The 13,751-nt window shown below is 42.9% G+C and overlaps 1 protein-coding gene across 3 annotated transcripts in view; it reads left to right on the top strand.

Moving 5' to 3' along the window:
* Window positions 1–13,751, top strand: part of LOC116991254 (CXADR like membrane protein) — a 110,038-nt gene that overhangs the window by 84,759 nt on the left and 11,528 nt on the right. For 2 of the 3 annotated variants that reach the window (XR_004416720.1, XM_033049716.1), the window contains exons 3-6: window positions 345–549; window positions 9,478–9,645; window positions 11,912–12,034; window positions 12,353–12,494. Coding sequence is in view for 2 of the 3 variants with exons in the window: in XM_033049716.1 (XP_032905607.1) it covers window positions 345–549; window positions 9,478–9,645; window positions 11,912–12,034; window positions 12,353–12,494 (638 nt within the window). In the remaining variant the exon portion in view is untranslated. The remainder of the gene's footprint in view (window positions 1–344; window positions 550–9,477; window positions 9,646–11,911; window positions 12,035–12,352; window positions 12,495–13,751) is intronic. The other variant, XM_033049718.1, reaches the window with a different exon arrangement.

Below are 13,751 nucleotides of genomic sequence, written 5' to 3'. Positions count from 1 at the left end.
GAAGGGTCTCAACCTGAAACACCGATTCCTTCTATCCAGAGATGCTGCCTGTCCCACTGAGTTACTCCAGCTTTTTGTATCTATCTTCGGTGTAAACCAGCATCTGCAGTTATCTCCTACCCCATTTCATCTCTTTGGTTTTGGGTGGGCGGAGATGTAATTGGATAATGGTGGAGTTCCAATTTGGAACATGACAGTAAGATAGCTATAATCTCGATTGGATGAGGCTACTGAATCCTAAAGAATATCCAAGAGAGACCCAAACATGTCAAACATCTCCAAATATAGGGACTCATTCTATGTTTTGCTATTACAGATCAATTTCCATTCTGTTTGATTCACAGGTGATCACTTATTCGTCGGGCTCTGTGTATGAGAACGTAAGTGAAAAGCAGAGAGGGAGAATCTCCTTTGCAGCAGATTACTTGATGGGTGATGCTTCCATCAAAATTTCTTCCCTGCAGGCGACAGATTCTGGACTGTACACATGCAAAGTGAAAAATGCAGGAGAGTATGATTTGAAATCTGCCATTAATCTTGTGGTCTTGGGTAAGCACCAGGAAAGATATCAATAAGATTATATAGCATATTTAATATGCATATGTTATTTCAATATTAAGGCATTAAATAGTGAACATTTTGGTGAGCTCAAGATTTATGACAAATAACTGGCATGCATTCTTGCTTTGAGTTTGGAACTGAATTATAATTCAGTAGGCCCAAGGGAATTATCTCAATATATAAAATATTTTTGAGCACATGTCTCTAATAAAATAAAAGCAGCCACACACCTTTTCCCATTTATAAAATGTGGTTGCTTATTTTCATGTTTTTGTCGCACTTAAACATCAGCCTTTGGCTTCCTATACTCTATTGTTCATATCTATATTACTAAATCTCTAATCTTGACCGCTTTTGGCCCACTGTGCTGCGATTTCCGACAGAACGCCGCCACCTACGGCCGTCATTTTTGGCCACCTCGCTCAGAGCCCCTCTCCGCCTTACGGGTGCAGAGGATTTTTCTCATAGATGAAAAATCAGAGAGATATTAATGTTTTTTTTTTAAATCACCATTCCCTCTGCTGCCCCTGCTGGAGGGAGGGGGAGGGACTATAAAACCAGGAAGTGGTGTGCCTCCCTCAGTCTCTGCAAGATGGATGAAGCCAAGGGTCACGTCTCTCTGTGCTCGGAATAACACTGAACAAATGTCTACACAACTGTGAGTACCCTTAATGTGGTTTGAAAATCTACATATGGTTTGTTTGAAGTAAAAAGGCACTGCCTGCAAATGGTTGTTTGGGTGCTTTGGCTTGAAGTTGAAAGGCACTGCTTACTGCAAATGGTGGCTTGGGAGATTTGGCTTGAAGTTGAAAGGCACTACTTACTGCAAATGGTGGCTTGGGTGTTTTACTTGAAGTTGAAAGGCACTACTTACTGCACATGGTGGCTAGGGTGCTTTGGCTTGAAGTTGAAAGGCACTACTTACTGCAAATGATGGCTTGGGTGCTTTGGCTTGAAGTTGAATTGCACTATTTACTGCAAATGGTGGCTTGGGAGCTTTGGCTTGAAGTTTAAAAAAATCACCATTCTCTCTGCTGCACCTGCTGGAGGGAGGGGGAGGGACTATAAAACCAGGAAGTGGTGTGCCTCACTCACTCTCTGCAAGATGGATGAAGCCAAGGGTCATGTCTCTATGAGCTCTGAATAATACTGAACAAATGTCTGCACAACTGTGTGTACCCTTAATTTGGTTTGAAAATGAAAATATGGTTTGTTTGAAGTAAAAGGCACTACCTGCAAATGGTTGTTCGGGTGCTTTGGCTTGAAGTTGAAAGGCACTACTTATTGTAAATGGTGGCTTGGGTGCTTTGGCTTGAAGTTGAAAGGCATTAATTACTGCAAATGGTGGCAGGTGATTTGGCTTGAAGTTGAAAGGCACTAATTACTGCAAATGTTGGTGGGTGATTTGGCTTGAAGTTGAAAGGCACTTCTTACTGCAAATGGTGGCTTGGGTGCTTTGGCTTGAAGTTGAAAGGCACTACTTACTGCAAATGGTGGCTTGGGTGCTTTGGCTTGAAGTTAAAAGGCACTACTACAAATGCACTTACTTCCTGTTTGCACTGTATATTGATTTAAGATAAAATGCTACCACTTACGGTTGTGATTTTTGGCCATCTTACTCCGCTGAGCAGGTGCAGAGAATTCTTCCCATCAATGAAAAATAAAAGTGTTATTAGTGTTTAAAAAATGTTGAGAATCTCTCTCGTCAATCACGCCCTGAAAGCCACACCTTTTCCAGTGGGAGGGGGAGGGGTTATAAAACCCGGAAGTGTGGGTGCGGCTCAGTCTCTGCATGATGGTCATGACTCTGTCTGAGCTGTGAATCAACTAAACACACTGAATGTCTACTGAACTGTGAGTTTGGTGTTTTGTGTGGTTTTATGGTGGTTTCACCCTGCATGAAATGGTATGAAGCTGCATTTGAATTTGGTGGCCTTCGACCCTGCTTGAAGTGGAATGAAACTGCACTTGGATTTGGTGACCATGCATCCTGCTTGAAGTGGTATGAAACTGCACTTGAATTTGGTGGCCTTGCACCCTGCTTGAAATGGTAGGAACATGGATTTGAATTTGGTGGCATTGCACCCTGCTTGAAATGGAATTTCAAGGAATAGTCATAAGTCAACTGCCAGCTCACCAGCCGTAAGTTAGCTGCCAGCAGATCAGGCTTGAGGGACTGAGCTGCCACCCCAAAAACCCATACCAGCACTCCAGAAAGCCCCCCTACTGGCCACCAATATTGGAATTGGTGGAGAGGTGGAATATTGCGTCGGGGGACCAGCCCTCCCGTGTGAACATGGGACCCAACGGGTCCCACTTAGTCTAGTATATATATATATATATAATGAAAACATATGTTCATAACAAACTTGTGTTGTTGAGCTCTTTCACTAAATCCGTCACTATACCGTCTCAGTGGTGACACATAACATTTCCTCCTTAAAGAAGATCTAACATACCAATCAATTCAGCAGCTGTTGGGTCTCTGGTGCTGTGAGATAGCAGCTCTACCAGCTGCGCCACTGTGCCACCGTAGTCGTATTGCATGTTTCCCAATGGGATGTGCACTTCTAATAGGTCCTGTTGATTTTCTGTCAAACTTTTCCAGCCATTTTCTCAGTTCGATGTAGGTTGGCAGTGTTTCAAGTCGGGACCCTTCTTCAAGAGTCTACCTACTAAAATTGCCACATGTTTAACAAACGTCCAATATTCCTGTATTTAAAGTGCAGAGGTAGGGGCAGCACGGTGGCACAGTGGTAGAGTTGCTGCCACTGGGTTTGATCCCGATTATGGGTGCCGTCTGTACGGAGTGTGTATGTTCTCCTCGTGACCACATGGGTTTTCTCCGAGATCTTCGGTTTCCTCCCACGCTCCAAAGATGTACAGGTATTGAGGTTAATTGGCTTGGTGTATGTGTAAATTGTCCCTAGTGTTGGATAGTGTTAATGTGCGGGGATCGCTGGTCGGCATGAAATCGGTGGGCAGAATCTCTAAAAACTTTTTTTTTTTAAGTGAGAAGAGGGGGGAAAAAAAGTTAATTTTACATTTCACGGATGATAGGGGAGGTATGGATCAGATTATCCGTGGATTGTCACCTTGTCATGGTGGAGAAACTTGTGTGGACCTGAGATCCTGAGAGCGATGCTGTCTGGAGCTATGCTCCTGGTGGGGCCACCCATGTCGGTAAGCTCGAGGGGGAGGTCTCTGACAAATAGCAATCCAACCAAGACCTCAATGGTGTAACAGGTAGAGGACGATGGCTGACCTTAGTGGAGCGTCACAACGGCTGGGAAGGAGGATGAAGACTGCAGCAGTAAAGGGTCTCCGGTCGTCTTGGACTCCATGCCATTGGATCCTGACCCAGATCTGTCAAGAACCATGGGGTGGCTGTCTGTCCACCAGTCTCCCCACGTTAAACAGGCGTCCCCCATATAGGGAATAGCACCCTGGAGATACCCATGGTCAGCCACGACCAAAGGGGGCCTAAGGGAAAGATAAAGCATATGTCTCCGATTGGACTGAAGAAGGTTCTCCACCCGAAACGTCACCTATCCATGTTCTCCAGAGATGTTGCCTGGCCTGCTGAGTTACTCCAGCAATTTGTGTCCTTTTGATCTGATAGGGAGAAGTTGTGGTGGCGAGGTATTGATGAAGCTGTCTGTGTTGTATATCAATAGGAGTTGTCAGAGAGAGAACAAACAAATCGACAATTATGAGCTGTGAAATGTAGGTTCGAGACGTAGGAAATGCCTAGTAGCTCAGCCAGAGTCATGGAAGGAGATGAACCAAATTAATACTACAGATACTGTAGATTACGTAAAGCTGAATTGGCCATTGCCAATCAGAGAATCAGAGTTGGCAGAAATTGTTCAATTTATTATTGAATCTGGAAAGCTTCAAAGTACAAGGATGGAAGACAAGGTGCTGTTTCTCCAGCTTACATTGCACCTCGTTAGAATAGTGCAGGAACCAAGGGATTGGCAGATCAGAATACTAGAGGGATGGCAAATTAAAGTGACAGTGATCTGAGTTTTACAAACATTTTGTGTTTAGTTTATTTTGACTCAGATGTGATATCACTGACAGCACTCCATAACTGCAGACAACATCACAGCCATACATAAAAAAAACACAAAATGCGGGAAAAACTCAGCAGGTCAGGCAGCATCTGTGGAAATAGAAGCAGGATTGAAGGCCCTTCATCAGAATTGACTATGGTATCTTTATTCAAGAAAGGGATAAGCAAGGAAATTACAGACTGGTAAATCCAACATCAATGATAGAGAGTGTCGGAAGGAACTGCAGATGCTGGTTGATATTGTGACGGGCACAAAGTGCTGGAGCAACTCAACGGGTCAGGCAACTTCTCTGGAGAAAAGGAGCGGGTGATGTTTTGGGTTGGAACCCTTCTTCAGACTGAAAGTTGAAACCCTATTGGGATAAAAGCCTGCATGTCAGGATTAATCTACAGTTTTAGAGAGGCAGGGATTAATCAGGGATAGTGAACATATCTTTGTTAAGGGGAGATCCAGTGAAACTAATTAGGAGATAACTAAATGTGTCAACGCTGGTGTTGTTGATGTAGTCTCCAGGGAAATCAGTCAAGCCTTTTCTCACATGGAAAACTAGTCCAAATGCTAACAGCTCAAGAGATCAAGGGCATTTTCTGTTTTATTAGGCAGACATAAAAGATCACCTGGCAACGATCAAAGAATAGTAAGGGACTTCTTCCTCATAACCTGGCCAACATTTATCACTTAACCACCTTGATTATGAACAGATTATTTAGTCATTATCTCATTGCTGTTTACTGGACCATGCTGTGATGAAATCTATTCTCAATTTACCTAGATTTTCCACAATCCACAAAACAAGAACGATAATCACCAATTGGCTATGCAGTACTTGAAAATTACAAGGAGCAAGATCGATTGGAAGTTCTTTAAGTATACAAGGAATTAATTTCCCTCACCTACAGAGGATTCTTGGCAAAAATCAAGGTCAACATGTCAAAATGGATTAACTATATTAATGAGTTCACCAAATGGCTAGGTTATTAGTCTGATTTTATATAAATATTTATGAGTGGCACAGTGTTGCAGCTAGTAAAGCCACTCCCTCCCAAAGCCAGAGACTCTGTGTGTGTGTGTGTGTGTGTGGAGTTTGCATGTTCTCCTTTGGTGCTACCAGTTTCCTCCCACATTCCAAACTAATGTAGCCTGGTAGGATAGTTGCTCACTGTAAATTGCCAACTACCACTGTGAAAGTCAGTGGTTAAATCTGGGGGAGTTGATGAGAATGTGGAGAGAATTTAAAAAGAAAAAAGTCCCTTTTCAGTGTTGTGATTATCTATGACTAACATTCCGTGAAAGTGGGGTGGAGACTGCATTGTGTTGTGAAGCAATTACTGTCAAGAAGTTTCATCCCTTTTTGGCAGCATTAAATGCTGTTTAGTAATGGCAGAGCATTATATACACTATTCTGGATGCTGAATACAACATATTGCCATTATTTTGTAGCAATGGCACAAGTAAACAATACCTTTCCCTGGAGTGCCACCTGCTGATTGTTCAGAGGAAATATCTGCTGCAATTGTTTCCCAACTCCTCTCTGGGCTGAACTAACAGTTTATAAGACATATGAGCAGAATTAGGCCATTCAGCCCATCCTCTGCCCCTCCATTCAATCATGACTGACCTACTTTTTCCTCTCAACCCCGTCCTCCAGCCTTCTCTCTGAAACCCTAAAGGGCCTGTCCCACTTGGCCGTCATTTACGCGACAGGCCGGTAGTGACTGACGCGCGACGGTTGCGCTAGTCATCATGCGTCCGCACAGCCGTCTGGAGCGCGTGACGTCATTTGAAGATAGACACAAAATGCAGGAGTAACTCAGCGGGACTGGCAGCATCTATGGAGAGAAGGAATGGATGATGTTTCTGGTCGAGACTCTTCTTCAGTCTGAAGAAGGGTCTCGACCCGAAAGCCACCCATTGCTTCTCTCTAGAGATGCTGCCGGTCCCGCTGAGTTACTCCTGCATTTTGTGTCTATCTCCAATCGTCTTGGCCCCGCTCTGGGAGTAGGAGTGGGGGCGGATCCGGATCCGCAATGAACGTGAGCCCCAGACCGAGCTCGGCGATTGCTTGCCTACTTCTGCTGCTGTTGGAAGTGAGATGCTGCGCCGCGCCAGGATCTTGGGCCTGTCCCACTTTGGCCGTCAGTTACGCAACAGGCCGGTGGCGCACGAAGATTTTGTGCACACTCCTCCATGCCACTCCAGACTCCTCCACACCACTCCATGCGCCCATCCCGCGCTACCCACACGCTACCCATATGCTACCCACACGCTAGCAGGTCGCTTAAATGGTGCGCGAATGACGGCCAAGTGGGACAGGCCCTTTACTAATCAAGAACCCATCATTCTCCTCTTTATCAGGTAGTGCTGCATAAATTGGGTATCTTTCTATTAGAGTGAAGGATTAAGAAGCAATTCAAGAAAGGCACTCAAAAATGTCATCCAATCTTCACTGTCCCCACTGGCTGCTGAGGCCTGAAGTAGGAAGTTTACTTGGAACAAATCAAAGATAAAAGTGAGGATTCCCCTTTTCTAGGTTGTGGCAAGATAGAATGCCAGAGCAATAATAGTGGTTGAAGAAGAATCAAAGGGTGAAGGATAACTTAATAACTAATTGTTTATGTTCATTGGTTCAAGGAGCAGACAGGACATTCAGCCCATCGTCTACTCCACCAATCAAACATGGTTTATCTATCTTTGCCTCTCAACCCCGTTCTCTAGTCTTCATGTTCATAAGTGATAGGAGCATAAATTGGCCAGTCCATTCAACTCCAAGTCTACTGTCATACTCCATCATGGCTAATCTATCTTTCCCTATCAACCCAATTCTCCTGCCTACTCCCCATAACCCCTGACACCCGTACTAATCAAGAATCGATCTAGCTTTGCCTTAAAAATATTAATTGATTTCGCCTCCACAGCATTCTGTGGCAATTAATTCCACAGATTCACCATCCTCTGACTAAAGAAATTCCTTCTCATCTCCTTTTTAAACCTACGTCCTTTTATTTTGAGGTTATGGCATCTGGTCCTGGACTCTACCATGAGTGGAAACATCATCTCCGCATTTGGCGGATGGCGCCAGCAATGGCAGCCTCGCCAACAGTCTGCCTGTCTCTTCCTTCTTTTGTTGTTTGTTTGTATGTGTTAAATGTATGTTTTTAGTGTTCTTTAGCTTGTATTATGTGGTGGCTGGGGAGGGGGAAGTTGGAACTTTTTCTAATCCCTTACCTTGACGGAGATGCGATATTTTTCCGTATGGTTTCTCCGTCCGCGCTGCAGCCTAACATCGAGGAATTGGCGGCCTTTGCTGGAGAATGATTTCAAGAGCTCCACCACGGGTGCCTGCAGACTTTAAAATCACGGAGCTTGCGATTCCTTTGCCAGGGTTCGATCTCTGATCTCTATCGCGAGTGCCAGCGGACTATAACATCGTGGAGCTCGCGGTCTCAGAGACCGACATTTGGAACTCCAAGCTGCAAGAGCTTCGACCGCCCCGACGCGGGAGCTTCGATCGCCCCGACTGTGAATGGTTCGACTGCCCCGGCCACGGGAGAATAAAAGAGGAAGAAGCTTGGACTTTATTGCCTCCATCACAGTGAGGAACGTGGGGAATCAGCTGTGGTGGATGTTTATGTTAACTTTTATGTAGTTGTGTGTTTGGTTGCTTTTTTTTTTAGTATGGCTGTACGGTGTTTCGAATTTCAATGTTCCTTAATTGATTCATATGACAATAAACTGACCTTGAAAACTTGAACCTTAATTAGGGTGAAGTGAATTTTTAAAACGTCAAACGCCTCAAATTCAATGGCAGTTCACCTGGTCCAAATTTCATGGCGGTGGAAAAGGGTGCAAGCATCCAATCCTTTCCTGTATGACAGGTTGTCCAATTCAATACATTGATGAGATTGGGAACCTCATATTTATCCTGCTCTGTAGTCTTAATCCTTGTTTCCCAGACATCAGGAAAGACAACAAACTGGGTGTAGCACACCATGAATGTAAAAGCATAACCTGTGTGGCAGGAGGAGCTGGAGTGCACCACATTCCCTCCATCTGCTTTCCAATAAAGCCGACCGCACTCCCTCACATCAGCAATGGCCAAGCGAAGCCTACAAGATCTGAAATGCGTTTCTCCTAATGCTCTCTGTAGACAAACTGGAGATTCCTGGAAACTCCTTATGTAGGGATAGGGCTTGGTCTGGAGTAATCTTGGCTGAAAGGCATGCCTGTCAATCCATCTGAATTCCCAGTCAGAATTCTGCTCAATAATGATTCCCACAGCATGAACAAGAGCTTGGATTTCCAATCAGAAATTCTGTCCATCTGACTTCATTCGATTAGAATGTAAACAGATTTTATGGTGGGAGATTAAAATATTTTAGAAAGTATAAAAAGGTCTGTGGAAAAGACAGTGTTTGGTCACTAAATACCTTGCATTGAGCTGATAGGGTGTGTGCTACTTGCTGGGTGAGTCATTAAAGAATATTCAAGACTCACTCATCTCACAACATATGGCAGTGGGCACTAACAGCTGAATAAATGAAACGAGCTGTTTTGTTTACAATAGTCTCTTTTATTGTCAATGCTCGCTGTCAAATACATCTTTAGCTCCTATATCTACTTGCAGAAAAACAAATAATTCACAATAATGAAATTACAACTGTTGTATGAACTCCGGAAACTTGGGCAAGTCTGCACAATAGTAATATGTTTGAATCAATCTGTACTCGTGATAGTTTTTATGTGTGACTATAATAGAGAGAATTGACAACTTCTATCCAAAGCAACATGATGATTAAAGAATGGGACCTCAATTAAAATATCTTTTCTTCTGCTTCAGTTAGACCCTCGAAACCTATGTGCTGGACACAAGGGCAGCTTCTGCAAGGGAATGACATTAAACTTCAGTGTAGGTCGGAAAAAGGCACTGAACCTATCTTCTACAGGTGGCAACATATTTCGGATACTGAGGGACAGCAGACCAAATTTCAAACTCGTTCACACATAGGTTGGTGTTAAATATTTTTACAGACAACTGAATTGTTACCCCATTGCCAGGCAGATTCCAATTTGGAACTGGAGGTCCAATGCTTATACCCATCCTGCACTGGCATGAGCAAGTGAAATTGCACGATGTTTTACTACACCATAATATATTCCTTAAACCTTTCTACAGTTTCACCCTTTTTGAACGTGGGATGACTTTAGGAATTTTTGGGAAACGAACCCAAAATTAGAATTTTGAACCTAGGACATAGAACAGTATAGTACAGGAATGGGCCCTTCGGCCCACACTGTTTGTGCTGAACATGTTGCAGAGTTCAATTGATCTCAAAGATAGACACAAAATGCTGGAGTAACTCAGCGGGACAGGCAGGATCTCTGGAGAGAAGGAATAGGTGACATTTCAGGTCAAGACCCTTCTTCAGGTCAGCATCTGCAGTACCTTCTTAAATTGATCTCATCTACCTGTACATGATCCATATCCCTCTATTCCTTGCCTATCCAAATGTCTCATAAACGCCACTATCGTGTCTGCCTCCACGACCACACCTCACAATGCGCTTCAGGCCCCACCACTGTGTAAAAATATCTTATCCTGCACATCACCATTAACATTTCTGCCTCTCAACTTAGAGCTATGCCCTCTAGTGGACATTTCCACCCTGGGGAAAATGGATCAGACTGTCTCCTGTATCTATGCCTCTCATAATTTTATATACATCTATCAAGTTTCCCCTCAACCTCCAACATTCCAAAGAAAACAATTCAAGTCCATCTAACCTCTCCCTGCAGCTGAAACCCTCTAATCCAGGCACCCTTCTGGTAAACCTCCTCTGTATCCTCTCCAGTCGCCAGATATTTCTTGTAATGGAACAACCTGAACGGCACACAATAGCTGCCTAACCAAAATCTTACAGAGCTGCGTTATGAATTCAATCTATTGTTTGTGACACACTTTTTCTGCAGTTTCAACTCACTTGTGATATTGACTTGATCGGCACCTGTGAGTGCAGCAAACAAAATGTGGCTAAAATAACGTAGGATATAAATAGATCAGAAACGCATAATTCCCCTGGTTGCAAGACTGTTCTCCATTGTGCCATCAAAGATAGCACAGAGTAAATGAATAGAGCTTTCACAAAGGAGAATTGGGAATTCACATGCGTTCTTACTTCTTCCTGATGTCTAGTTCCTATACGTAATCTGTTAAACCATTTTGGGAAGCTGGTTGTTTTCTGTCTTTGGCACAAAGTGCTATTTATATGAAAGAAAACCAAAAGAAGGAAGAAAAAAAATAACAAGATAAAGGGATCTGAAAGAAACACTTGTCTAAGAATGAACTGCAGATGCTGGAAAAATTGAAGGTAGACAAATGCTGGAGAAACTCAGCAGGTGAGGCAGCATCTAGGATGAAGGAATAGATGACGTTTCGGGTCAAGACCCTTCTTCAGACTGATGTGGGGGTGGGAGTGAGTGGGGGGGGGGGGCGGGGCGGGAAAAAGAAAGGAAGAGGCTGAGACAGTGGACTGTGGGAGAGTTGGGAAGGGGAGGGGAAAGAAGGAGAAAGCAAGGACTATCTGAAATTGGAGAAGTCAATGGTCATACCGCTGGGGTGTAAACTACCCAAGCGAAATATGAGGTGCTGCTCCATGGAGGAGGCCCAGGACAGAAAGGTCGGATTCGGAATGGGAGGGGGACTTGACACTGTTCAGTTTTAATTACAAATGCATTCAATTAAAATAAAATAAAAATATCAGAAGTTGCTAACATGTTGAAGGTTTCATGAACTACAATTAAATCTTCGAGATAATTTTGAATTGTTGACTCATTAAACTGGTCTGTGCAGAATGAACCAATTAATTGAACTGAAATAAAAACACAAAAATGCTGGAAAAACTGATACAAGGGGCTGCAGATGGTGGTTTACAAAACAAGACACAAAGTCTGGAGTAATTCAACGGGTCAGGCAGCATCAATGGAGAACATGGATGGGTCATGTTTCCGGTCAGGACCCTTCCTCAGTATCGACCTGAAACATTGATCTATCCATGTTCTCCAGAGGTGCTGTCTGACCTACTGAGTTACGCCAGGACTTTGTGTCTGGAAATACTTGGCAGGTTCACAAAATCGCAGACCTGATAGTTTCTCTTTCCACAGATGCTACCTGATCTCCTGAGTTTTTCCATCATTTTCTGTTTTTATTTCAGATATGCCAAATCGGCAGATATTTATTATTTTTGTTTAACCAGACTCTCCGTGATTTTATATAGATTCGAGAACACCAGAAATGCTGCTACTGAGGAACTTAAGCCACACAAATGCCGGAGTGTACCAGTGCAGTGCCACAAATGAAGCAGGGCAGCAAAGTTGCTTTGTGAATATAACAATTACGTGTGAGTGCTCTACCTACATACATTTAAAACAAATTAAAAAATGTGTTTTTGCAGCCAAATTTGCACAGCCAACTGCAATCAAGATTATCCACAGTCAAAATGGCAATACAAACATACACTGCTCCAGAATTCAGCATTAATAATCAGAGTGAAATAAGTTTACTTTAAGAAATAGAAGAAGTTGATGGAAAATATGTTGTCAAAAAATATATATTTAAAACAAGAATCCATTTATACATGCCTAGTTACATTCAAATTAACTGAATTACAGTAGATGCAGATGTCAATATTCATTTGTTTGCTTTGTTTTTTTTCCAGATGCAAAAGACCCTGGGATCATTGCTGGTGCTGTTATTGGAGTTATGCTTGGTCTCCTGCTAATCTTCCTTATTGTTTGGTGCACATTGTACAGGAAAACAAAGCGCAAATATGAGGAAGAAGAACAACCAAATGAGATTAGGTACGTACATAGTTGGCAGTCAAGAGTCAAGAGTGTTTTATTGTCATATGTCCCAGATAGAACAATGACATTCTTACTTGCAGCAGCACAACAGAATATGTAAACATAGCACACTGTAAACAATATAAGAAACAAAAGAAAATAAAAAAACTTTAGTGTGTGTGTATATATATATCTATATATATATATATATATATAGATATATATATATATATATAGATAGATATATAGATAGATATATATATAGATAGATATATATATAGATATATAGATAGATATATATATATATATATATAGATATATATAGATATATAGATATATAGATATATATATATATAGATATATAGATATATAGATAGATAGATAGATAGATAGATATATAGATAGATAGATAGATAGATAGATAGATAGATAGATAGATAGATAGATAGATAGATAGATAGATAGATAGATAGATAGATAGATAGATAGATAGATATATAGATAGATATATATAGATAGATATATAGATATATAGATATATATAGATATATATAGATATATATATATAGAGAGAGAGAGAGAGAGATCATATACAGGGACCAGGTGTCATCGGCTGGCATCGAGGTGAAAACAGGGAGGAAATGGAGGGCGGTGAAAGCAGTGGAGGTGGCAGTCTCGCCCAAAGCAAAAGGCATTGGTGGGAGTCATGGCAACTGGCAGAGCGGGTTTAGGATACTTCCCTAAGACACCGGTTGGCAAGGCGAGACACCATCTAATCCAGGAAGAGGTGTGGAGGAAGAGCGTGTGAGCAGGACGGTGGGGCTCAGGCAGCAGGGAGCGTGGACAAGGTGGGAGAGCATACCGCAGCACAGGATTACCTGGTCAAACATCATGCAGGCAGACCTCCAGCGCATCCGGTTCCTTGTCCAAGTTGTCTACGATACCCTACCAAGCCCAGCAAACCTCCACGTCTGGGGCAAGAGCAAGACGCCTTCCTGCCCACTTTGCTCTGGAAGAGGATCATTAGAACTCCTCAGCAGCTGCCCAAAGCCCCTTGGGGAAGGTTGCTATCGGTGGCGCCTTGACCAGGTGCTCAAGGTGTTTGAGAGAAGCCTCGACCACAACCAAAAACAAGGACGGGCCCCCTCTACACGGCCACTGACTGGCAGCTGCACGTCGATCTGGGCAAACAGTTGAAATTTCCACAGCACATCACAGCAACATCACTTCGGCCAGACATGATCACCTCCGAAGTGACAAAACAGCTGATCATTC

The sequence above is a fragment of the Amblyraja radiata genome, chromosome 33, assembly GCF_010909765.2.
Source record: "Amblyraja radiata isolate CabotCenter1 chromosome 33, sAmbRad1.1.pri, whole genome shotgun sequence".
Classification (NCBI taxonomy): domain Eukaryota; kingdom Metazoa; phylum Chordata; class Chondrichthyes; order Rajiformes; family Rajidae; genus Amblyraja; species Amblyraja radiata.
Note: the sequence above shows the minus strand (reverse complement) of the source record. Positions and strands in the feature narration are given on the sequence as shown.